Source organism: Larimichthys crocea, chromosome XVII (genome assembly GCF_000972845.2).
Source record: "Larimichthys crocea isolate SSNF chromosome XVII, L_crocea_2.0, whole genome shotgun sequence".
In the NCBI taxonomy this organism is placed as follows: domain Eukaryota; kingdom Metazoa; phylum Chordata; class Actinopteri; family Sciaenidae; genus Larimichthys; species Larimichthys crocea.
In genome coordinates this window covers 15,211,064-15,237,628 of record NC_040027.1, presented here as the reverse complement: position 1 = coordinate 15,237,628, position 26,565 = coordinate 15,211,064, and the positions used below count along the sequence as shown (strand labels likewise).

General features: G+C 43.3%; 1 protein-coding gene across 1 annotated transcript; it reads right to left on the bottom strand.

Moving 5' to 3' along the window:
- Window positions 1-8,642: 8,642 nt before the first annotated feature.
- Window positions 8,643-26,214, bottom strand: lrrc52 (leucine rich repeat containing 52). Its single transcript, XM_010739812.3, has 2 exons — window positions 24,850-26,214; window positions 8,643-10,311 (listed from the first exon to the last, which is right to left on the bottom strand). Exons 1-2 carry the CDS (start codon window positions 25,496-25,498, stop codon window positions 9,998-10,000), a joined length of 963 nt encoding a protein of 320 aa, XP_010738114.2. The 5' UTR covers window positions 25,499-26,214; the 3' UTR covers window positions 8,643-9,997.
- Between the last annotated feature and the right edge of the window lie 351 nt (window positions 26,215-26,565).

Below are 26,565 nucleotides of genomic sequence, written 5' to 3'. Positions count from 1 at the left end.
TTTAACCCGTGTGGTTCTATTTGTCACTTGACATAGAACAGTTTCTACGTAATGAGCACGACTCCCTTCACTGCTCTGGTGGGACATTTGAAAAAACGTCAGTATTTTAACAGAAACCTTGTGTTTCAAAATCAGACTACAGAGGAAGACAAAGACAACAGGGATCTGATGAAAGATTGCATCATGGGAAGTGTAGTGTTTATTGGAGCATCTGTTTTAAGTTTTCAATTTCGCTGATTAAAATAAATACAGCTTTTTCTTTACAAACAGCATCCTTCGTGGCTGGGAAATTAAAGTGAGGCCCCACAGTCTGAACTTCAAACTGCTCTTCAGACACAACGTCACGGATACGCGGTCCATTCTTTTTACTGTCAGTGATTCTTTAGTCGGTGAGAACAGGATGTTCATACTAATAATTTGCTATATTGCACAACAACAAATTTTTTTTTCCTTTAGAGAATACTGTTGTTTTATTTCATTGTATATATATATATATATATATATATATGTTGAATCATTGTGTTGTAAACCGCAGCACTGTTTGCTGAAGTCAAATAAAAGAGGAAATTCATTTTGATTGAAATAAAAATAATTTTCTAAGCACAAATATACTTCAAAGTGGTGGTCATCCATTTAGCCAGTGGTGTATTTTTTTTGTTTTTTGCTGCTGCTGTCTGAATCGGTTGGATGAACTACATCAAAGGAGACAAAAAAGACAGAGAGCTACACTCTCATTCAGCTTTAGGTCTGAGTGGGAAGGCTTGGGCTTGGTAGATGATAAGGGACTACTAAGTATGCACACAGGATCTCCCTAAACAACAGACCACATCATTTTGTATTCTTACTATATTCTAATCCTTGTTCCAAATGCTAAAAGGAGAGGGAGAGTGCATTTTAGCTGATTGAAGTGCTTCCTTGTCCTTGTTTTTCTGCAGTGTGACCTGGTGACACACTGAGCTGTCAGGATCGATTGAGGCTCCTTGGAGCTGGCAGCAGAGACCGGGACTGGCATTCTGGCATCGGCGTGCTATGTCTGGTCTAACGTCCCTCCTGAGAAAGCCCACAGCCACAATGACGCACCACTAACCAAGCGATGCTGCAGCACACGCCGCACAAACAGACTACATTCAAAGAAACACAAGTATAAATTATACATAATTTGCTGGGGGCTGCTGTGTTGAACCTTCTCAGTTACAGTATGTGCTGCACAAACTCTCCTCCAGTGTGTGTGTGTGTGTGTCAGTCTTTCTACCTCCCCTTAGCTGTGTGTGTGTGTGTGTGTGTGTGCTTTTTTTCTCTACATTAAGTGCCAAGTGAAGACGGCTCCACTGCAGTATCTGACCCACCCTGGCAGAGGTGAGGTTGGATAATAAAACCACTGCTCCTGCCAGAAAGACGAGAGGAGATAAAGGAGGGAGGTGAAGCGTAAGAGAGCAAAAGACAAGACAAATAAGGAGAGAGAGGCGGAGCGGGAAAGGAAATAACAGGAGAGGGAGGAAACACTGGGACCACAGAGGAGGTGGAAGTAATTGAAAAAGGGAATTGAAGAGAAGAAGAAGAAGTGTAGTTTCAGGTTGACATGGTTTAAGTAAGGTTGCAGGTGCGGCAGCATTATGTATCTCTCCTTTTACTCCCCCCCCCGCCCCGCCATCCCTCCATCTCATCTTCGGTGCCAGGGCGTTGGTGCAGAGGCTAAATCAATCACCTCTCTGCCATCCTTCCCTCCATACGCACTTTGTGCTGACGTAGTAGATTTACTGTAGGACATGAAACACATAGTAAAATACCCAAAGAAGACACATTTTCAGAAAGGGTGAAACCACAGTCATTGGTTAAACATTGCTATCATTTTAATAATAGTAAAAGATGTTACTTAATATAAGTTACTGCAGTTTTTAAATAGCCAGAACCGCGAGTCATACAGAAGCAAGTTCTGTGTTAAAGTCATACAATAATAGTCTGAGTGTGTTCAATGTGTGTGTGTGTGTGTAGGAGTGTGTAAAGCCAGAGATGAGAGAGAGAGCTACTACAAGTCAGACAACTAACATTACAAGCCAGTGACTGTTACCAGGCTGCGTGTGTTTATATATAATGTAGGTCAGAGACCCTCAGGTGCATCGCTGCTCAAAGTGGTGTTTGTTTGTCTGTGTGAGCACATGGTGTGTTTGTGATGTATAGAAAGTGTGTCATGTTCATGTTATTATGAAACATCTGTCTCTAGTAATCTCTGACCTCTGTGTCTCTCTCTGTTAGTCACAGTCAGGGTATGTTGTACACGTGATAATGTTTCTTAAACCACAGTGTGAAGCATGAACAAGACCTAAGACTATAGATGTTTAAGTATAGAATTATATAAATACTGTCTTCACTTCAAGTTTTAATCATAGTATATTGACTTTTCTATGATGGACATCTTGTCTGACAATCATTATTTAGTCTTATTCTGATTAGATGTATTGTGGCCATCCTGACTCATGCTCGCCAAGCTACCATTGGCTTGGTACATCCCTATGGAGTTAGTGTCAAGAGTGAGACGGGCCACCAAGCAGTAACTTCTGTGGTTGTAAAGTGAAGCTAAAAACTGCAGTTCCTCAAACAGCCACTTGAGGCTGGCTACGGAACGAGTCAGTCTCCATAAGCCCCCATGTTCAAATGTCCAACTTCACAGCAGAAATAAACATGTTTACAGCCTGGTACAAAAAACAGTTTTGGTCTCTATAGCTAACTCCCCCATTCATGACTGAGTTTAAATTATATTAAGGCTTAATAGTTCTGCATAATTAACAGTGTGGCTGCTTTGATTGGCTGATGGATGCCGTTACAGGCGGCTTGTTTAAGAAACCAGGCGCCATTCAGCCCACCTCACCATTCAGTCACTGTGAGATCCACTGAGGCTCTTCAGAAACCTGTGGGTGACATCACAGATACAGTGTCCATGTTTTATACAGTCTTTGGGGGCTACCAACTATTCTGACACAAGCGTCTGAATGATTTCTGTGAAGTTCGAGTTTATTTGGAATGCTTTGGGGGGTTTGCTAATATATATATTTCCAGTTCTCTACAACAGAGGTAGCGAGTAGCAAAATTAGCACGACCCATTAGCCAGATTACTAGAATTAAGTCTCATAATTATCCTTTCTAGCACGGTCATCTATTGATTGTGTCGTCCTTTATGGTTCAGCCATGTAGTGAGTCTTCTCTTCACCATTCAAGGGCAAGCAAGCAGAGGGAATCCTGCTGACAGCACATCCACACTCTCCTCTGCTCCCACACAATGTCATACAGAGAGGCTTTTATGCAAGAAAGTGTGTGTGTGTGTGTGTGTGTGTGTGTGTGTGTGTGTGTTTATATGTGCGTATAGGCTTTCAAAGTGGGGTCACGCTGAAAGTGATGCGTAAACAGTTGTTGGGTTTTGACTTTTCACCTCTCCTGCTTGTATCTGAACATTCCACACGTGTGATTTTTCACCTCATGAGATGAAGACATGAGAGTCTACTACTAGAACTTTGTCTGCCGCTGTCCATGGTGAGTACACACGATGTAAAGGAGAGTCTACAGACACAAACTGGTTCAAAAAGAAAAGATCTACAAAGAAGAAAACGCTCGTCTTTAGCCCTGGAAGGCTGTTTTGTGCTGCATGTTTGTGTGTGTGTGTGCAATGATGGGATGTATTATTGACTTATTGCATTAGATGGTGCTCTGTGCTTCATGCTCACGCTCTAACATCGCCCTCAGAGAAATAACGGGATCAGACTGAGCACACAAACTCAAGCACACAACCCACCCACACACACACATACACACAGACGCACTCAAAGTAATGGTTGTGTGCACACAAAATGTTTTGTCTCAAGCGTTGCAGTTGTGCTTTTAGGGATTTGTCTTTTTACTACTATACATTTACCATTTCTGTCTGTTTGTCTGTCTGTCTGCCTGTCTGTCTGCTATCCTTCCTCTCCAGAAGCGCCAAAGCTGTAAGATCCAGCAGGCAGAGTTTTGAGGGCCGTGTGAAGGATTAGAGTCCACTCTTTGCCAGTGGAGTGGCTGAGCAGTTGGCAGCACATGTGAAAAGAAGGGAAGGGTGGAGTGCTTTGAGCAGAGCAGGTGGGAGCAGGGTGTGAGGAAAGATAAAGAGGGGAAATAAAAGTTGTCAGGCGAGAAAGGGGAGTGAAAACATTCATATATGCATTCACTGAATTCATCCGTGAGCCTCCTGCTTCCTGCTTTAAGCCCCTGAACCCAGTGCCCACTGTGTATGTGTGTGTTTTTGTGGTGTGTAAGCAGGGGGAGTAATGTACAGCCACATATGACCGACAGATTGTGTCCAATACATAGAAAATCAAAGCAGTCCGACTGATTTCTTTTTGCACCATGTGTGTGTTTGAGCTCTTACCATCCTCGCAGATTGAAGGTTATCTGTGAAATTGAGCCTCAACAGGGTACTGCAGTAAAATGCAGTAAAATACACACTCGCACATCTACCCCTGGACACACACACACACACACACACACACACACACACACACACACACACACACACACACACACACACACACACACAGAGAGAGTAGGGACAGACTGAGTATCAATATCGACAGACACCACTTAAAGTTAGAGTGCTTAAAGTCCAACTGAAATTAAATTGCATATTTTTACATACTGCTTATGTAAACCACTTGTCCTGTGTTCTCCTTTGCGCAAAAACATGTTTCCATCTGCATAGACGGAGACCTAATTTCATTCTGTCTGATCCAGACAGCTGCGCGCCACAGGCTTTGAACTAAAGTCTCCTTATTTAACTTACAACCATGAACACGCGTCTTATCCTGCGCCTTTCTTGTCGAGTGAGCCATCAGACAGATCAGGCAAAAGTACGTTTGCAGGCCAGACAGCTATTTAGCTGCTCAGCTTTAGCTCATTAAACGGCATGTAAATGTACCTGTAAATGTCACTTTGGTTCAGTTAAATGCTGCTGTGATCCATACACTTCGATACCGCTAACAAGAGCTGTATGCCCATGACATGTAGGATACAGCTGAAATTTGTTAACTTAATTTTTGGTCCCCTGCCGGGGCTCAGCCTGCCAGCACCAACATGCCCCTCCAGAGAGCAAAAGAAGCATTTATGATATTTTTAAAATACATTTTTGACTACAGAAAGGGAGGACTAAACATGATTTCAGTTGGACTTTAAGATTTTTGTCCTTTTGACAGTTGTGGTTACCATGGTAACATCAAATACTATAGCAAAACAGTGCTTGCGTAGCTTCTCTCTGCTGTATCGGCAGCCAAACCAAAGAAAAGTTTCAGTAAATAATTGCAAACCTTCACAATAAAAGCCAGTCCGTGTCCGTTTCAACAGTTGAATGCTTTTAATGTGAACTAGCAACAGTAGAAAATATTCAGTTAGCATTAGCAGTGACTTAAATACAGATCGGATACTGTGTTAAGAGAGTGAGGCCGGTTATCGCTGAGATAACGCTGCGCTGGATTACATGCATGGATAGTTCTCCTGTAAATTCACTTGTGCTTAGATGGGCAAACTGAATGGCGGACTCTGCCACTAACAGTGAAAACTACCATGTAAATAGATAATTACAGGATATAAATATATTGAGGAGCTGTTGCTGAAACTGGTATCAAAAATGGGGTTTGATTTCATGAAAATCTTAACGATTATATCTTCAAGCTGATGAACCGACAGGCCTACAGACATTGTTAACACCCTGAATGAACGCATTTGACTCCAAGACTCATTGTTAGCACTTATGTATGGGTAAATCAAGAAGTGTTTTGAGGCAATTTAAAACATATCCAGTATTTGTGGTAGAAAATATCTTACAGTGTTTAACTGAATAGTTTTTATTCATGTAAGAATTCCTGTTCTATTGCAGCACAAATCACTTTCCCAACAAGTCAAGGCTTAGAAAACTACTTCCCATCCGTTCTTCATCCTTATGTTCTTTATTGCTTATGATTCATGATGTACAAAACTAAAGAAAACTCTAAAAGAAACAACAAAGAAAATACATAATATACTGTACATCAGCAGGTATATCGGAATCTGTGTCAATATCAGAAATCCCATATTGGACAAACACACACACACACATTCACTCACACACACACACACACACACACACACACACACACACACACACACACACGCACACAAACACATACAATGAGGACTGTTCGGTCTCTGCAGGTCTAACAGCCGAGCCAACACGGCAATTCTAATCTCCAATCAGTGGGCTAATGATGTTTCCTTCTCTGCGTGATAACGTATGAATGTACCAGACACACATACACACTCACACATGATCGTACACACACACACACACACACACATGTGTGTCAAGAGATGATGAAAAGAGGGTAGAAGTTTGAAGCAGCCCCCTCCCTCTTATTCATCACTTGCTTTAGGCCAGCCACATCTAGAATACTGCCCTCGGCAATGATTTTCTAAACGACAAGTCGATTTTTGTCGACGTGTAGTAGCTGCACTCTAAGTCCAACACCAATTCACACCTTCACATCTTAACCAGATGAACACGTGACTAATTTTTATATCCAGAGTCCAGGCACTGTAAATATCTCTCAATATTCCAACGTTTAACCTCTTCACAGATGATTATGACCTGTGTGACAAGTTAACGCCAAACACACACACACACACACACACAGACCGTCTCCCCTGTCCTCTGACCTACTGCTGGTAAACGAATGACATTTTTCTGTCTGCTAAACAGCTCTATATTTGTCATCTAGCGTAAAACGAGCAAACTCGCCGCCTGTTCCAAACAGGAAGCGCTGTGTTTAAGTATATGTAGCAATGAGGTCACGCTCTTGTAAGTCAAATGTCTTTTTATGAATGTGATGTAACGTAAGAAGGATTGACACCAGCAATCTGCGGGTCATCTAAAGCCTGCGCGCCTCTAAGCCTCCCCTTGAACAAATGATCTGATAATGACAGCTTGAAGATTTAACGGATAAATTATAGGTCCAGGTGTGTGTGTGTGTGTGTGTGTGCGTGTGTGTGTGTGTGCGTGTGTGTGCACTGTGTGAAAGCTGTTGACGGTGTCAGATTGAGGATGGAGGGGAGGATAAGAGGATGTAGCGATGCATGGTAAGAGGGACCAAAACAGGAGTGTTAATGTTCTCGGCCCTGCGGCTCTGACTTTAGCTGTGCCCTTGAGATTTATTGTGTGTGTTTATGAGTGTGTGTGTGTGTGTGTGTGAGAGTGAGGCTTTCTGCGTTTGAAGTGTGTGTCTGCAAAGATGTGCTACATCAGGCTCCTGTGTGACAGATTTTGATTAAAAATTACCATCCTATAGTAGAAAAAGCCTCTCTTCTGCAACCACATAAAGATATACTGTCACCATAATAAACCAAGCTGGAAATAGCCATAAACATGCACGCATGTAAGCACAAACATACACACACACACACACACACACACACACTGCCAAGCCCTCTGGAGAGTTATCATTTAACCGTGCCCATTCATCCAGGACATTTGGAGCCATTCAGCTCCAGAAAATGAATAAAGGCCCAACTATCAATCAGTCTTTCAATACAGCTGCTAAATGCATCAATCAGGATGAATTCCCGCTTCTGATGGTGAACCCCGCTCTTTTCTCCGCCCAACCTCTATCCACAGTTTGTCGTTTATCATCTCTAACTGCCCATCCGTCCCGTGATGGACAGGGCGGAAGCAGAGCAGGATGGAGGAAGAAGATCAAGTCTCATGAATCACTCGTCCATGCTGCTCACAGAGATGCTCTGTGATCGCTCTGCCCCACTTTAACACACAAACACAGCCACGCTTACATGAACGCACACACACACACACACACACACACACACACACACACACACACACACACACACACACACTACTATGACATCAGGAGGCCCTCTTCCACAATGACAGTTGATCTATAGACTGTGGCCTGTATGTACTGTATCTGTAGCATGAGGGCATTCAAGCGAGGCTTCCACTCACATAGAGTAGAGTCATGTTAGTTATACTCCATCACCCTGACGCTGTCTTCATGTGCGGCTACGATGAACCGACTCCATTTCTACAACTAGAGAAGGTTGGAGACCGTGTAGACTGGATGAGAAACTACCGCAGAGTGGCTCGCAGCACAGGAAAGCATACACACACACACAGAAACAAGAAAACACACTTACAGTGCTCACACAATATGATACAGTCACATAGTGTCGCTATAGGTAGACGTCTTCTGCCCATCTTTACAGGGGAATGAGCTTAAAAAGTAAATTAACACCAGGCTGAAAAACTGTTTTGCTGCCCTTCATGGTTCAATGGCTTATGCCTGACTTATACCTGGCAGCAATAAATGTTTCCATCCACCTGTTTTTATGCATATAAGAAAACTTAAGTGGACGATTGCCCCAAAAAACAGTTGAATTGCAACTGAGTTGGAAAATGTTAAAAGAAAATATGAAAAAAACAACTGAAACTTAGTGAATAAAATCATGATGTTACACGAAGCGTGTGACTTAAATGAAGCTTCAGCTCCACTGGAGAGATGAAAAATTGCAGCAGACAAAAAATAAAAAAAAACCCAAAAGCACAGGGACAAACACATCAAACAAACCAAATTTCCGCTGTATTTTTATGACATGGTTTCCCATCATCTGAGGTTTGACTGATCTTTTAATCACATCATCTTGTTGCAGACAAGACGCTCGATAGTGATGTCACAGTGAACTGACACACGCCACGGTACATGTTTACATCATTGAGGCGACCGGGACATCAGCAAAAACCTAGATTTTCAGGGTGGTGTTAAGTTGCTCTTTTTAAAGGTACCCTGTGGAATTATTATAATAATTTTCAATATAGTATAACGTAATAAGATAATTAGCAACAAAAACAATTATGTATACATTCAGAATTTACCACAAAACGTATTTATTTGTATCCTTGCTTGCTTTTTTTGATGCATTTCCTTCTTTGCAAAACATTTGCTGACATCAATGTTTGCTAACTAGGTTTACTTGGTGAGTGTCAATCACGAAAGCATCGCCAGGAATATGTTATTGTGTCACCAGTGTGGTCATGAGTGTAGACAGAGCATACAGACAAAATGGAGACCTGGTTATCAAAACATTGCTCCATAGTGCCACTAGTGGTTCAAAAACTCCACAGGGTACCTTTAAACTTCAAAAACTCACAGCAGGAGAAAGCAAGCCTCCGGTGAGTTGTAGTTTTTACATTCAAATGAAGTTTATCATACCCCAAATTGTTTGTGGACAGATTCTGTCTATAGGAGACAACAGTGACTGTTCACTATTTCAAGTGAGTTGCCTTAAGGCGTTCAGGAAAATCACATCTTAATAATGAAAATGTAATAGTTTTCCCTTTTTATGGTAGCGGAGATAAGGCATCACTCTCTTTGTGACCCCCAGTACCAACGTATGTGTGTTAATGTAGTGTGTGTGACTGTGTGTGTGAATGTGTGTGTGTGTGTGTGTCGCTCACATAACATATCCAGTTCTAATCAACATTTACAGAAAGATTTACTCAAGAGCGCTTCACGTAGTATGCAGGTACATCCACCCACTCAGGGAAACCAACAGCTCTGTAGAGTATCTGAGACGTAGTAGTGCTGAGATGAGCAGTGTGTGTGTGTGTGTGTGTGTGTGTGTGTGTGTGTGTATGTGTGTGTATGGGGGTTATTGCTCTCAATAATCTCAGAGGTCATTCTGTACTCCTGAAGTGAAGGCATGTTCGTCCTTATTGCTGTCTCTGCCTGTCTCTCGTTCTCTCTCTCTCACACACACACACACACACACACACACACACACACACACACTTTCTGTCCAATATGGTGAGGAGCATATTGTGATATCTAAATCTGTAACAAAGAGAGACAGTCAGATCTTGGTTCATTGCAGAGCCTTTGGTCTCAGAGTCCTCTCATCACTTCTTCCTCTCAGCCACTTCGTCATGTTCAGTCTCTCACACCTGCTTGCTCAGATCCCCGTTCCGCTGGGTCCCACAGCCCATCCCTCCCCTATCGTCCTCGTCCTCGTCATCGCTGTCCTGCTCCTGGCTCTTCTTTTTGTGGTAGCGCTCGTACAGCACCATAAGCACGCCCATTACCCAGGCCGACACCGTGCCGGCTGAGAAGATGACGAAGCCGATGGCGATGAAGAAGAGGTAGTCCCAGTAGCCCAGACCTTGGTGGCAGTCTGTCCGCAGCTGCATGCCAACCTCCGCCAACCGCTGGCCCGCCAGCTCTGGGGGATTGTGGCAAACTGTCTGGCCCTCGTCTGGAAGTGAAGAAGAAAGAGTAAGAAAGGAGAGAGGAAAGGTGAAAAGGAAGGGCAGAGTATCAGGAGAGAAAAGGAGGGAAAAATGTAATTACTCCAGAGAAAATGGTATTCAATAAACAAAAGCCAGGACTGGCACACACACATACAAACAGCCGCTAACAATGCAGCGATAACCTTTGAGATAAACGATCCCAAGAGACACTCTAGTACTAGACACCACTCCTCTGAGTAATGTGGGTCTTTGGTGTCTAGGACATGGCAACATTATTATGCTACACACACACGCACACATACATATGCACGGAAAGGTGACTAAACTTGACTGCAAGCCTCTGACACACCAACCCTTCCTCCCCCTCATACGCATCATTATACGCTAACAAATCACTCTGCGGTAGCGCAGAGATGAGGAGATGAGTGTTTTCTCTCACAAAACATCTGCTGGTCATAATGAGGAATATGATAATCAGCCCGGGCTGACTTCAGTCCACACGGGGAGACAGAAACAATGGCACTACAAGCGTTTTAGGTAATAAAATTGTATTTTATAGTTTGATGTTTCAACATACAAGAGGTTAAAGGTCAAGAATGGGCTGCAGAACTTGGTCTTCATCGTTGGTTTTCATGCCCGGCTGCATGTTTTCATTCTGCTACAGTGACTTTGCAGCATTTGCAAACGTACACTAATTAGTACTAGTACTAGTACGAATGCAGAGTGTTAAGAAGAAAAAAGATGCTTGTTCTGTATGTGGTGATCAGGATACAGTGTGCACAGCTTTCTATCTGTTCATCTCTCATTATAAGCGGCCCTAATTCCCATGCTCCTTCACTTCCCTGCATGCTTAATAGCACTTCCCAAAAAAGAGGCATGCAGGGAACAATGAGAGAGATGAGAGAGCCGAAACAGGTGAGCTGGAGATAAGGACAGAGAGAGATGAGAGTAAGATAGACAAACAAATGCACACTTTGGAAATATCTGCATCCACACTCACGCTCGAAGGAAGGGACAGATGCAGTGAGTCTGACCTCAGAAGACGAGCGAGGAGGGAGAGAAACGTATCTGGCTGCAGTCCTGTCGCCTGATGGATTATTGCCGTTAACAATGTTAATTAAACTGCACTCATCTACCAATAAGGACAAAGGTCTGAATGTAGAGATGAGCGATGGGGGAATACTTATATGATCTATACTTTGACTTGACTACGTGCCAGGGCTTTTTCAAGAGCAGTCTGAGGGCAAAAGCTGGAGCTAGAAGTATCAACACATACGATACACATGACACGATATGACTTAAATCCTTCCTCACAAATTCTTAAGGGATTTTTTCTATTAATATCCACTTTAACCCAGAGCGTACTTGGGAGAAGTTTGCCTTCAGGGCTGTCTGGTAGAAAACCCTGGGGGGAAACTTATGCACCCATGTGCACCTCCAGCTAACCCCAAGACAGATTTGTCTGGTAAACAGATTCAGACTTTTTAGTGGCCAGCCTGTATACACACTACTACTCTTACTCTTAATGTACATACACAGATATAGACATAAATACAGCTAAAAACAACAACTCCAAAAAGAAAAATGATCTGTTAAAGCAACTTTATGTAACTTTTCTGCCATAAAATAAAATATTTTAAATCATTTTAATGCTAAATTGACTCAAGTGAATGGTGCCTATGTCATTCCCACTCTTCACCCCATATGTCTGTTTCTGGACTACGTGACTTTGTGCTCTGGGTACGCAGGGGGAGCAGCAGTATGTCCATCTTATTGCCCAGAGAGCAAACGTTTCACTGGAGCACAGTGCAAAATCTCCGCTGCCTCAGTTTAATGAGCACTCCGGCTGTGTCTCCGGTAAATTCCTCAGAGAGCTGCTGCTCCTCTGACTAATAACTGTAAAACTTTCCAGTTCACTATAACCCAGTGATTTTTTTTTTTTACCAGCGGACAGTCTGATATTTAAAATTTCCTCCTTGGTGAATGTGACCAGAGAGCGAGAGCTGAAAACGAAACAAAATGAACGAAAACACCAAAAGGGGAAGAGGTCAAAATGACTCATTCAACCAAACCTGGTGTTTTGAGGCTTTTACACGTCTGCAGAGGAAAACATATCTGCAGGGGGTTTGATAAGATTCTTGATCAATACTTAACGATCGCCTCACCGAGGGCTTTGTCTCTGAGGCTGTGAGGTGACTCAGATACATCATGCTGATGCTGGTGTCATGTCTGCTGAGCCCATCCAAGTGATGGGTTGAGAGTGCGTTGTGACATGACGGTGTGCATACAAACGCGATGAGAAGTTATAACGGGTCAGGGTTATGCACACTGTCGACAGAATTACAGCGAGTGGATCAGAGAGATGTTTTAGCCTGCGTATGCAGGTGAGGTCAGAGTAGTAGATTATTGAGTTAGCAGGTAAAATTATGCAAGTCGTTTGTCGATGTCCTGCAATTACTGTGCATTTATTCAGCAGCAGCAAACCCAGGATGAACCAGGAGAAGCATGTAACACCCTCAGCAGACACTCTGTCTTACCTCAGTTTTATCCGTCCCTCAGTAGGAGGAAGGACATACATGCTGAGGCTTCCCCACACTGTAATTTTATATCCTCCCTCTCCTTGTTAGCACTCACTTTCTGCCTTTCAGCACAAAAAGAGGCCCAAAATGTTTTTTCCATCGGACGCTGATTGTGCATAGGAGGGCACAACCAAATTACAAGATCATTACACAGACAGAAGTTAGGCTGTTAACTGTTGGTATTAGTGTAAAGAAAAATGAAGCAGGTAGTTTTGTTTCTCCCTTTTTGGAAAGAGTAATCAAAAATATTGGAGAGTGGTTGCATGAATCACTCCCCCAGCTGGGTTTATTAGCAGACAGGTCTCTCTTATCAGCGGGTGTATCCGAATACTAATTTGGACTTCCTTTGGCAGGCTTTATTGGCGCTTCAAGGATTTTTATACCACCGCTGTAAGGGTCAGACAACAAAGTCTTATTTCAGAACGGTGATTGAGCCTCTTTTGAATCTCTTATCACAAGATTGGTCTAATTTTTGAACCTATTTAAAGAAGGAAGTAAATATTCCAACTATTTTTATTGTGAAAATGTGCTGCCCCACTTTCATTCTGTTAATGTTGTTTTGTTAATTGTACTTAATTATACGGCTATTTGTACCACAAGGATACTTTTATGTGCTCATGTTTGTGCTTTTTGCGTAGCTTTATCTGTCGTGACATGTTTCTTTACATGACTCTCTCTCTCTCATGGCTCTCTGTATTTATTTTCCTCTTGTTATTTCCCTCTCTGTGGGGGCCCATCGGTTCACGTGGTCGTCCCTCCGTCACTCCGTCACCATCTGTGGGCTGGCTAGCTGATCGCCTCAGTCTCATTACCCTGCCAAGCTTGCCTCAAGCCAGGTGTGAGGATTTTTTCCCTGTGTATGTGCATTACTGTTGCTGTGTATTACCTCCTGCAATATAACATTCATAGCTGGATGCTGGAACAGTGAGCTACAATCAGTGACTGTACAAACACTACACAACAGCAAACAGGTCCCTCAGGGTGTTTGGGTCTCATCTGTCCTTCCTCATCACTGTTTCCTGCTGCACCTTGCAACAGTTCAGACTTTCTACGTAGCTCTTGGCTGCCCGGTGTCCTCTCTCAAACTAAAGTGTGATGAAAGCCAAGACAAATCTCTAAAACAAAAAACATTCAACCTGAATTTGGCAGATGAAGTTTTCTCCAAGTATTTTAAGCCGCAGTAAAAAGCTTGTCTCTCGCCCAAATGTTATTACTCTTCTTGCACTTTTCATGAATCCACTTGTGTCCTTGAGACAATCTCTGAAAAAACTCCCACTTTGGGCATTCACCCACATTTTAGGATGATTTTCTGGATTAGTATAAAGGCCAATTAAGCCACATTTTATTGATCAGTACCCTCACTTTGACTTCTTTTAAACATGTTAATAGAGGAAGCCATTGCTGTAAAGTCAATTTCATGAGAGGAAGATTGTGTTCTTTCAAAAGTTAACTCTCCTTTTAAGGTAGAGCAGCTGTCAGACATATTGTATAATGAGGTATGTGTGAAAACATAAATGTCAGATCAAAACTAACCACTGAACAGTTCTTTATGGAACTTAAGAGTGAGTGATCTCCGATCCATAGTTAATTTTCCTCACGATGAACCCAAGTAGTGTCACACAAATAAAGCAGAAATGAATACAGACGTGTCATTAGATGAAAATTTGCAGGGGGGCACATTTTATGACCAATTCTAATAGTTGGAGGGAGTTCAGAAAGTTATAATAAGATACTTCCGGACCCTGCAAATCACAACAACGTGGACCCTGGCCAATTCAGACAGAGAAACTGTGGACCACAAAATGGAAACCACACTTGAATTGAATTTCTAAAAGGATCTACTGTATTAGACTCCCAGAGAGAGGAAAGTGTTCCACCAAGACACTGGTGCTCAAACAAGCCATCTCTAATGGCAAACACCTGTCAGTCAAAGCAACCACACTCTTAATTATGCATAACTTTAAGACTCAATATAATTTGAACAGGTGAGTTCTATAAAAATTCACCTTCAGTACAGTTGTCATTTTGTACCAGGCTGTAAACATGTTTATTTCTGCTGTGAAGTTGGACATTTGAACATGGGGACTTATGGAGACTGACTCGTTCTATAGCCAGCCTCTAGTGGACGTTTGAGGAACTGCAGTTTTTGGCTTCACTTCACATAGAGATCATCGTCAGGTTGCTGCTTGGTTGAATGATCTTAAAACTGTATTGCATGTATGGAATGCTGTAAACAAAACTAAATATTGAGAGATTATATTTTTATATATACGGTTTCTTCATCCACCAAACGAAATGAGGGAAAAGGCCTCTGAATTTTGCACTGCAATATATTTTTCCTTAACCACCAAACTGACATGACCGCTTCCTATAATCAGAGATAGGCGATAATAACAGAAGAGGTGACAGCCGGGATGATTCACTCTCTGCTCAGTCTCACTTCACCGTCTGTTTGTCACTCCGTGTTTCTCACTCATTCCATCACTTAGTTGGGGAAATCACTCAGACATCACTCCATCAGGATGCCCATGACATTTTCAGTGTTTTTTCACCTGCACGATTTTTTTCACTGAACATTGTCTTCAATAATTAATGCCTTGGCACTTTTATTAGAGGATGATAACACTCTAAGGTCCAATATTCAAGGATTTAAGTTAAATACCATAACGAAATTAAAGGCGCTGATATAATTGACCAATTTATGACTGAGTTTGAGCTCACACGGCGAGATAAACCTTCATCGGTAAGGTGTGTTTTTGTGTGGTTGTTTATGAGGCACTCACTGAAAGAAGCTTCGATTTGATTTAAATCTATCTTTGAAATGTTTTTAAAGGTGTCTGAACTTTTAAACTGAGAGTTTGGACAGTGTCTAGGCCAGTACTTGCCAACTCGAGCTAAAATTTACTCTATATGTCAGCTCGCCTTGGCACTTCATTAGGCCTACAGAAAATTAACACACTCATAAACGTCCTTTGAGTCTCTGCATGTGCAGCCCCCATAATATCATAACTTAGAAGAAGACAAGTACCTCAGGAACTAAACCCGAGGATGTTTTCAGGTTAGAAAGTGCGTTTATGTATGTACAGAGAGATAGAGATGTGTGTGTCCTCCGTGTTGCGGCAGTGCTGTTGCTTGAATGTGCAGTATAATTCCAGCAGTTTCAGTACAGCAGCTGCAGCCTTGAAGAATTCACACTTTGTTGCATGCATGCTGCACTGCAGTTTCCATATTCCTCCACCTTAACCAAGCACTGGCTGGGAAAATCCTGCAGCATAAGATGGATGCGGGATGCCCTCCCCAGTCTGCCCTCTTATGATGAGGTAGTCCGGTCTGAACATTAATCTTTGGCAACAAATTTCTTCCCTTGGCCTGCGCTTAGATACTGTCATTTTGTAGTTTGACAAGATGTCACCGTCGTCTAGTCTCCTCCAACAGCAGGACAGGAAGCAAAGCATGGTCCCATCTTATTTCTGCTGTGCGTGACATGATGTTTACTGCGTTATGGTAATATTACCAGGGTTATGGGTGAGTGTAAGTATAAATGTGACAATATGCTGGCCGGATAGTGACCGGACACAAAGTCCCGCGGCTGTGTGACACACCGACAATCATGGGTTATAAGGACAAAAATAGTACTGAAATAAATAGCAGTAATCAGAGGAATAAACACACTTATACACAAAGGCACACATACTCTGACATTTCCTCACAAGCTGCGCTTTCTTGGAAATGTGAATGGGGACCATAATGTTTTCCTTTTTTCTTTTTTTTTTAATTTAAAATGCACAAGTAAGCAAATCCAGCGAGCAGAAGTGTTTATGTGTGTGTGAGTTGCCACCGCAGTGGTGCGATACAGTCTCCGTGTCAAATCTTCAGCTGGATGGTTTCCAAGCTCGGCACTGACACACTGACAGAGAGCACGGCTTATCACCTCCCCCCCTCCCGGAGGAGGGGCTAGTGTAGGGGTGAGACGCTACTGAAAAATATGACTGACTCTTTTATGAACTTCACTCTTTTTTTCCTCCTCTGCCTGCTGCTCGACACATAAAAGAGCAATGAGCAGCGGAAAAACAATCTTTTTTTTTTAGGCTTTTTAGACGAGTCTGTGAATGCAAAACACACCAATAGACGTAAGCGGCCTACGCGGTCGTAAAAAAAACAGGTTGCATGTATACAGCATGTGCACATACATGCATACAGATGATTACAGCTGTGGGGTATTAACCTGCCAGGCAAAGAGCTTGTCCCGTGAACTGGGAACAGAGCTATTTATAAGCAGATTAATTATGCCGATGCATATGGTAATGAGTATGGTTGGGGTCTCATATAGAGGGAGAGGTGGAGGCTGTAGACACCAGCATCCCCTCAGTCCTAAAGCCTGCGGCTGAATTTCTGACTGCTTTAAACATTGTTGTAACATTGTATATAAAAGCACACAAGGAGATCACGCTTCAACCTTGGGTGGAGTCCCTTCAAACATCCACCCTCCCTGTTTCTCCGTCCTTATCAGCTCCTGTGCAGGTGTTTCTGTAGCTGACCTTTAACCTCCCTGTGGAAGCTGGCTACTAATAATAGCATCTGGGGTATTATTTATGAAAACATATGATCATAATAGGAATGGTGTCCTTACAGTTGCTGCCAAGAGAGCACAGTAAGCTGATTTGGTGTTTTACAGGTCAGAAGACGTCTGGAAGTCGAGGTTACATTCGTTAAGATCGTTGTGAAGAGACAGTCGTCTCATTCACTTAAACGGAGCCAGTCTAACAACACGGGAGATCCGTCCATTTCCTGTGACCGCTTATCCTTGTCAGGGTTGGGCAAGAGGCGGGGTACACCCAGGACAAGTTGGTAATTCATCACAGGGCTGACACACTGAAAAAAACAACTATTCACCGTCACACCTACAGCCAGTTTAGAGTTTTGGACTGTGGGAGGAAGCCGGAGCACCCACAAGGGAGAACATGCAAACCCCAGAGAAAAGCCCCCGCTGAGGTTTGAACCGGGAACCTTCTTAATATGAGGCAATACCATCCTGCCTGATTGTTGTCTGGCAAAAAAAAAGTTGAGTCTGGTTCAACACAACATCATCTGATAATCAGATATATGCAAGTGGATTATTTGTCTTGTTTACCTTGCCACTGCTGCCAGGAAACCTTTCCAGAATGGTAAAATCCTGTGACTCAGTATTATAAACATCCCCGCCGATGCAGCCGCATGCTTTGTTTTATTAGAGAGCTGATCTTCAGTCTGAACAGTTTGGTTAAGAAGTGAAGTCTAGATAATGAAAATGTCCATATTTCAGGTAGTTTTAGGTTTTGTAATTCAGTGTTTCTTGTTTTATTTTGTAGTTCTTAAATCTTTACATCCTGCCCTGTGTTGTGTTTTCATTAGTTTTACCTGTGTCTTGTTGTTCTGACTTGTGTATTAAGTCTCTGTATGTTGTGTTGTAACGCTGGTTACTTCTTAGCATTAACTATAAACTTTTACTGAATAAAATCACTTTCGGGTGGCGGGTAAAGCAAAAACACAAGGACGGCTTCATCTTGGTTACTGACGACGACATCACATATGACTCCGACAATCTTAACTATCACTTACAGGCAAAGTGTACCACATTATATAGTACCTGTTGATTCTACTCTCACTAAACCTGAGAAAAATCTATAAAATCTTTACAAAAATAAATCAGGTGTTTGTTTCTGAGTACTACGTCTTGGTGCTTCTCTACGAGTTCATGTTCCCTGTTCTGGATTTTTTTCACTTGGACTTTTCTGTTTGTTTTTTTATTTTATTTACCTGCCATATATCATAAAGTTACCTTTTGTTCACTTCACCTTCGTGTCTGCATTCGAGTCTACTTCTTGAACCATTCATGACATCAGGTCCTCCATGCGGAGAAATTATTTATTTTTCTTCAGTTTCAGGGACAAAATAAGTATCTCATATCTGAACTTCTCCTGTTCACTTATTTTGCCTTGCTCATCAAATCTTTTTTTTTATATAGATTTTGACAAACTGTTCAATTATTGACGTGATTGATTATTGTCTTGGGTGTTTAAGGTTTGGCCTCCATCTTTTGATTAGCTGTTCCAGCCTTGTGGTTTTAGTATAAAGATGTTTCATGTTGTGAATATGATACCTCACAAAGGTCTATGACTAAGTCAGCCTTTTCTTTCACGTGATTTCATTTTTCACCCGTCTACCAGGTGTTGAATTAGACAACGTTTATTCGGAAACATAAGACATTAAAATTTAATGCGAACAAATTTAAAAAACTTTCACATTTCAATCAAATATTTAAAGACAGCTGCTCACTGGAAACCTGTGGCGATAAGATGTGAGACTTTTTAGGCTCTTCCTCTCACAGCTAAGCTCGAGTATCTCGTCGTTTAGCCAGCTAAACGCATCATACTGGGGTTGGCTAAGACTAAGAATAGCTGACCTTTTCTCCATCACATCCACTAGGGCTGAATAACACACGCCTTCTCACTCCTCTCTTCTCAAATACAGCATTAGTCAGATTACCACCATCCTCTTTTCCATCGTTTCTCCATATGATCCTTTCTTCCTCTGGCAGAAGACTAGTGGAGAGAGAGAGAGAGAGTGAGAGTGAAGGTCAGATAGCAACATCTCTCTCCTCATCCTTCTATTGCTCTACTTATCAAACGTTATCACCTCCTACTTTTCAATCCCACTCTGGCACGTTAGCGTTTATTCTCCCTTCATGTCTCCCCTTCGGCTTTTAACACTTTTCCGTCTTCTTCTTCTTCTGCATCCTTCAAACTCTTTTTTTTTTTTGCTCTGTCATTTCACACTCTCTCTTTTGCAGTTTTATTCACTCGGCTCAAATATTGGTCAGACTCACACACCTGAGCTGGCTCCCCTCCGTGCCTCAGGTGATCACGCCCCCGCACAAGCATCAACATCAATCTTGGTTTCAAGCTCGCGCCGTGAAATGCAAAGAGACATAAAAATATATATACAGGCTACGTTACACAAGTAGGCCAGCTGAATTCGATATGCTTCTCCGCCACCAGATGGGTCTGAGGAATCGTTCCAGCTGATAAATAATGTATCGTCTACCTGTATTAAATTTAATCGATGCCTCCTTGTCATAATGAATGTTTTAATGGATTTGAGTGACAGATCTGGGGCACAGGCAATTGGTAACTCCTTTATAGTCAGCTTGTTTTTGTCTTTTCCCTCTCTGTATCTTTCTGTCGCAAAGTCCATCTTAATCTGTTTGCCTAATTTTTCAGCCCTTTCCGTTCTTATCTCATCTTTTTGTGCTCTGTTCTTCAGTCATGCAATTTCACTCAGGCTCCCCTCTCCTCTCATATCTTAAGTAATCTAAGATTCACTTTCATTAAACATAAATCAAATTCAATTTGCACACAAAAAAGACTTCCTTCTTACATTATTCCTCTCTTTGAACCCACGGACCTTTGTTTCTCCTTCTCTTTTTTATGAATATTTAACTCCTGCCCCGAGCCTGGCCCCCCATTTTGGCTCTTTGCCACGGGTCTATGAGCTGTCCAGGCTGGCAATTAGCAGCCAGAAATACTTTCCCAAACACCAGGAAGCCATAACATCACCAACTCTGCCAGCCCAGGACAAGTCACTGATGTATTTAGCTGAGGCACAAAATCGACCTACAGCGGGTACAGCGGGTCGTTCAACAAGCTGAAATTCCATTAGACAGGAAAGGTAGGTATATTCCCAGAGTACGGAGAATTGATGATTGAGAATATTTAGATGCTCAGAGCAGGAAAGTCAGAGTGTTGCATAGGACGGACACAAGGTAAAAAAAAAAAAAAGTTAAACCCTTCAGGAAAGAGATCTTTAACTCTAAAATAGCATCACCACAATAAACAGAGTTGGCTTCTTTGACATTCAAAGCCACATAAGACAATTAACAAACTCCAAAGAAGCTAAATCGTCTGTATCCAAACAAGCAGTGCTAAAATGTTCAAATATTTGAAAGTGGTCTTAATAATCTTGACACATGCCAAACAAAGTATTGACAACTACTAACAAACGTCAGTACTGTGACTGTGGAGTGAAGCTGAAAATGCCAAAAACTGCAGTTCCTCAAACATCCACATGAGGCTGGCTCCAAAAGTCAATCTCCATAAGCCCCTATGTCAAAATCGCAACTTTGCAGCAGAAATGTCTTTTTTTTTAAATCACCCGTTCAAGTTATGCATAAAAAACAGTGTTGTCGCTTTGATTGACAGATAAGTGCCACTGCAGGTGGCTTGTTTGAGCAGCCTTGTAAGTTTATATGGCTACTGCAGAAGATACGAAGGAAGATTATTGTAAGTTAGTCAAATATTCACCCTGTTCTGAGCTCTGTTTTTGGTCTCAACCCAACTCCCGAGGTAAATGTCTGTCTGTTTAGCTGCTAAACGCTTCAACTGTGCTCACCAGCTAGTCTCTAACTGTATCTGTCTGCTGTTGAGTGCTGAGCAAGCTCAGCAATGCACAGTTGGATTTTTAGTGCTTTTCCACGAAAATAACTGGCAGCTGAAAATGACACTAAGAGAGCAAAACAATAAAGTTGTGAGCCAGACGGCTAAACAATGAGCTGAAACTATAAAGCTCAATATAGCCAGCTGGGGAGCTGCAGAGTCATTTGATTGTTTTCATGGTTATTTGGTACAATTTTATTATATAAAATAAAAACTATAGTCAAGATAATAGTCATTACCGACCTTTGTAACTTTACGTTGTTTCCCTTTAGGTAAGGGGGATGTTATTCTCTGGCATTTGCTAAACAAACATGTCCACCATTGTCTTTCCCTTCTCACTGTCTCCCTCTTGTTCTGCCTTTACCCACCTGCCAACCTTAATGCTTTTGAAGCCATGCTTTGACTGACAGGGTCAAGTCATGTTCACCTTTCTGTCCGACACGAATGCAGGCGAACGATAACGACAAAATAAATAAACACAAACAATCAAGCTAAATTAGTTTTTTCCAGCAATAATTGACTGTCTAATTAAAACCTACACAATCAGCGGTCCCGAATGAGTTAGTGTGTGAAGCGGTTGCATACAAACACAAACACACACGTAAGCATGCACCTGATTCGTATTCACACTGAGAGGTAGCGACAGCTGGAATCTCTGTACATTAGACTCACCGCCCTGCAGTCAAACCGGAGGGAGTTCATAACCATTGAAATGCACGCACGTGCTCTCCTGACCCCATTCACTCTCTGTTAAACTGGTTACTGTGGTTGTTTATAACTGCTACATCGATACACGATTCAACGTGTGTGTGCTCGTGTGTGTCGATGAGGGCATCCAGTAGTTTGTTCACATTTAGAACTTTTCAAAGTGTTGCGTGACGTGGACTAAAGCTGTAATTTCATGGTTAGTAGTTGGGATTTTAACCATTACAGGTGTGTGTAAAGTATGTGTCGAAACACAATAGCCAGGCTGTGGGTGTGTGAGCTCTTCTCTCACGATGCTTGTTCTGGGAAATGTCAGAATGAAGTAGGAACATTTTTACATGTAATCTGGGAGTGTAGTAAGTATTGGCTCGGCTCGACAGTACCTGTATCGCCAAGACTAACCGGTTTTAACAGACAACATCACATCCATGGGCGTTTTTACCAAGTGGCTGTGAAATGAAGCCAATGTGGAAGTGCTAAAAACTGTGATTCCTTGAGTGGCCACTTGAGACAGGCTGCAGAAGTGAGTCAATCTTCATAAGTGCCCCGTATTAAAATGTCTAACTTCACTGCAGAAATAACGGCGTGACAGCTAGGTGCACCCAGGCGTCATTCAGCCTACCTCAGGTCCATGATGATCCACGTCTTAGCTGGGAAGAAGCATCCAACATCCAACATGGCGGGGTCCAGTGCTGCATATTTTTGGCTTTGGAAACCTCCGGCTGACGTCACTCATGCTCTGTCCATTCTTTATACTGTCATTGGTTTTTACTGATCACTTTTAAAGCCCGTCGGAGTCTGGCTCTTAACTATACTGCCGGTATGTTAACTCCCTATGAGCCAGTTTGCATCCTTAGATCCTTGGACTTCTGGCTGTTCCAAGGTTGAGGCTCAAAAGTAGAGATGATTGTGTCTTCTCCATCAGGGCACGTCAACTCTGGACCGACCTACCTGAGGAATTAATCTTTCTGAACTCCTTTAAATCACTTCCTTTTTTACTAAATTCAATTTCCTCTGCCCGTTTTCTACTTCTACTTTTCTCAGTTCTAACTTGTTTGGCGTTCTGTTCGGTCCTCTGCTCTGTAAAACACTTTGAAAACCTTGATTTAAATAAAGTATTATTATCATTATTATATTATTAAGCCTGTGTCTGTTAGGTGACCAATCAGAAGTGCCAAATATATCTAAATATGAGCGGGCGGTGATAAAAGTCAGGGTGGTCACGGCTGCTTGAATGATCCTTGGATTAGAAGAAAAGAGCTTCTCCATGTTTAAAAAATGGATGGAACTGTTGCCAGCTAACGCTGAAGATGGAAACTTTAAGAGGGCATGGGATCGTTTGTTTGTATAGTACTTCTGGGACACTTTGAAGATCTGGCATCGAATGTTTAGTTTGTTCGTTCCAAGGAATGCCTGTTCTGATTTGTTAGAGTGAGACAAAAATGAGTTTGTGTCTGTGTGTGCAAATCTTTGAGAGTACTTCAGGGTGGTGAGTAACAACTTGGGGGACCTGCTGTCTTCAAGTGGCTCCTTGTCCCTGTTTCCCATCCTGGATCCTGGCTTTATAGGGTCTGCCGTAACCTCCAGATCACACACTGACTCACACACACTTAAGTGGAGTGAGTCACTTGCACACACACACACACACACACCACACATGTACACTATGTCCTTAATGGGAGCATAGGAGTCCAGCTTTTTTGAGCACCATCATTAACCATCTGGACTGAAGGGCCAAAGCATGCGACGGTGGGAACGCCAGCACACCCAGGTGCATGCTGCGTGTGTTTGTGTGCAGGTACAAAAGGACACCATCATCCTCTTGTCACTATCTCTGCCTTCAGGACCCAGAAAGAAAATGAGTTAAGAGCGATGGGATGTGCACTGACAGCTATTAAAAGCAAGACCACACTTGTTACAAGTCCTAACCGAGTTCACCTGCTTGGAGCTAAGCTCGGTTAACAATTACGGGCGGAGATCATCTGAGCTTGGCCTCGCTTAGAAGGTCACGAGGACCATTGTTGGTGATTTCTTGGGTCGCTCTAATTCAATCGCCTGCTATTTAAGGAACAGACGGCTAAGGTGGCTGACGTTTTCCAGGCAACTGTAGCACAAATCTGCTGATTTGTTTGGGGGTAAACTAGACTTTATTGAGACGTGAAGGGCGGTTTGAGGGGATTGTGTTGCAGAGAGGAGCAGAGGGAACGAAATCTTCAGATTGCTCTGACTCTGAGGTCAAACCATTAGCTCTGTGTGTGCCTTAGATAGATAGAGAGAGAGAGAGAGAGTGTGTGTGTGTGTGTCCATACATATCTACAAAATAAAGGCAGAACAAATAGTGCAATAAGTGGCCCACCATCAGAGACTAAATTGACCGAGCGCCCACAATCAAATTATCTAAATGAGCTGATGTGACAATAACAAACGATAAGACCTTGGAGCGTCTTTGGCTCATATAGTTTCAGCAGAGGAACAGTTTGTTTTCCTGCCAGGAGACTGGCCAACAAGAAGATCCCACATCCAGAGCCAAGCAAACAAGAGGCCACCTGCAAAAGGTCTGACAGCGGGAACAGGATCGTGACATGGGTTTATAGGCGAAATTTTGGCAAAGAAATGCAGGCAGGAGATGTTTTTGAATTATTATTCTAAGCTGCCAGACTCTTTAGTGGTCATTTAAAAAGTAAATCATCCCTTTCTGGCAGTTTAAATCACCCTAAATGTTTCTGTGTGTACGTGTTGAGATTGAAAACTGTGAGTTTAACATCTCTTAGACTCCATCCATCCTCACCTTGGAACTTGAAGCCCTCTATCTGCACCCAGAGGCAGAGGTCCTCCGTGTCACAGTCGCAGCTCCAGGGGTTGCCGCTGAGCCCCAGAGACCGCAGAGCAGGCAGGGCGATCAGGTTGCTGATGTTGAGGACCGTGAGGTTGTTCCGGCTCACATCCAGAACCTGCAGAGCCAAGTTTTCCGAGAAGGCTTCCGGGTGGATGTCCCACAGAGTCGGGTTATCCGTCAGCCGGAGCATTACCAGAGACGACAGGGGCCCGAAAGTCCGGTCCTCAACCTGCAGCAGGGTGTTGAACGACAAGTCCAGGTATGCGAGTTTCCGCAAATTCCCGAAGGTGGACTCTGAGATCTCTGATAAAGAGTTGTTGCTGCAGTCCAGGTAGACCAGATCGGACAGGTAGTTGAGCTGAAGCGCCGGAAGGTCCAAGATGCGGTTGTTGGAGATGATGAGCTGCCGAGTTGCCAGGGGCAGGTCATCGGGGAAACGGATGAGATCCTGCCCGGCGCACTGGACCACCAACTGGTCGTCACACACGCATTTGTCTGGGCAGCCGGCTGTGAGAGCCGGGGAAGGGGTCACCCCCATCACGAAGATAAAGAGGAAGAGGATCCGGAGGGATTGGGCGCTGGGCTCAGGCAAGAGACGCATGACGAGGCCGCCCAGAGCGTCATGAACTCGGGCTGAGCTGGACCAGGACTCCCCAGCGCTCTCCGGGCATCCTGCATGGGTCTGAGGAGCGAGAGAGGCGAGATGGCTGCTCTGAGTGTCTGGCTGTCGCTGCCTGAAAGCCTGGCTGCTGTTTATATCCAGCCTCTCTTTTTCTCTCTCTCAGAAAGACTACCGGTCAGTCACTCACACGCACTCTGGCGCGCCGCGCACGTCGCCACAAGACATCATTTCAGAAGGTGACCGAGGGGACGCTTATCGCTCTGTGGGTGAGAATCTTGCAGCTTACCGGACTTTGAAGACCACAGGAGCACTGAATGTTGTCCATCACCCCCTCGGTGACTCATCTTTGTGAATTAGTTGTCTCCGGCAGAGTGCATTGCTTACTTTCCAAACAAATGCCATGACTTGCGCAAAAATCCCTGAATCCTGGATGTAGACTCCACCGAAAACGCACGTCTCTCACATATGTCCTTGACTGTGTGTGTGTGTGTCTGTGCGTGTCTATATGTATGTGTGTGTGTGTGTGTGTGTTGTACACAGGTATCCAGCAGCAGACAAGTCGGGGGTTTTGTCTCAGGAGCGCGATGGGAAGCGCGTCCTTCCACCTCTCCGCTCAGTCGGCTCTGTGTGACTGAGGCTCTCTGCTGCGCTGTGGTGGTGTTGGTGATGTTGGTACTCTCTGCGCTCCCTCCCCTCCCTGTCTCTCCATCCGCGCGCACTGCAGCTCTGCACACACACAGAGGTAATGTTTGTGTGTGTGTGTGTGTGTGTGTGTGTGTGTGAGTTGGCAATGATGTGATATGCACTGGTGACGTCACCAGGTGTTTCTCTTATGAGTAAACCAGACGACCAGAGTACAGCCTGTCCGACCAGAGAAACTATATGATGAGGGTAAGTCTCTCTCTCTCTCTCTCTCTCTCTCTCTGTGTGTGTGTGTGTGTGTGTGTGTGTGTGTGTGTGTGTGTGTGTGTGTGTGTGCCAAACAAGTCAATCATCATCTTGGCTGAAAGCAGCAGCCTCTTAGCACATACACAGATTTAACAGGC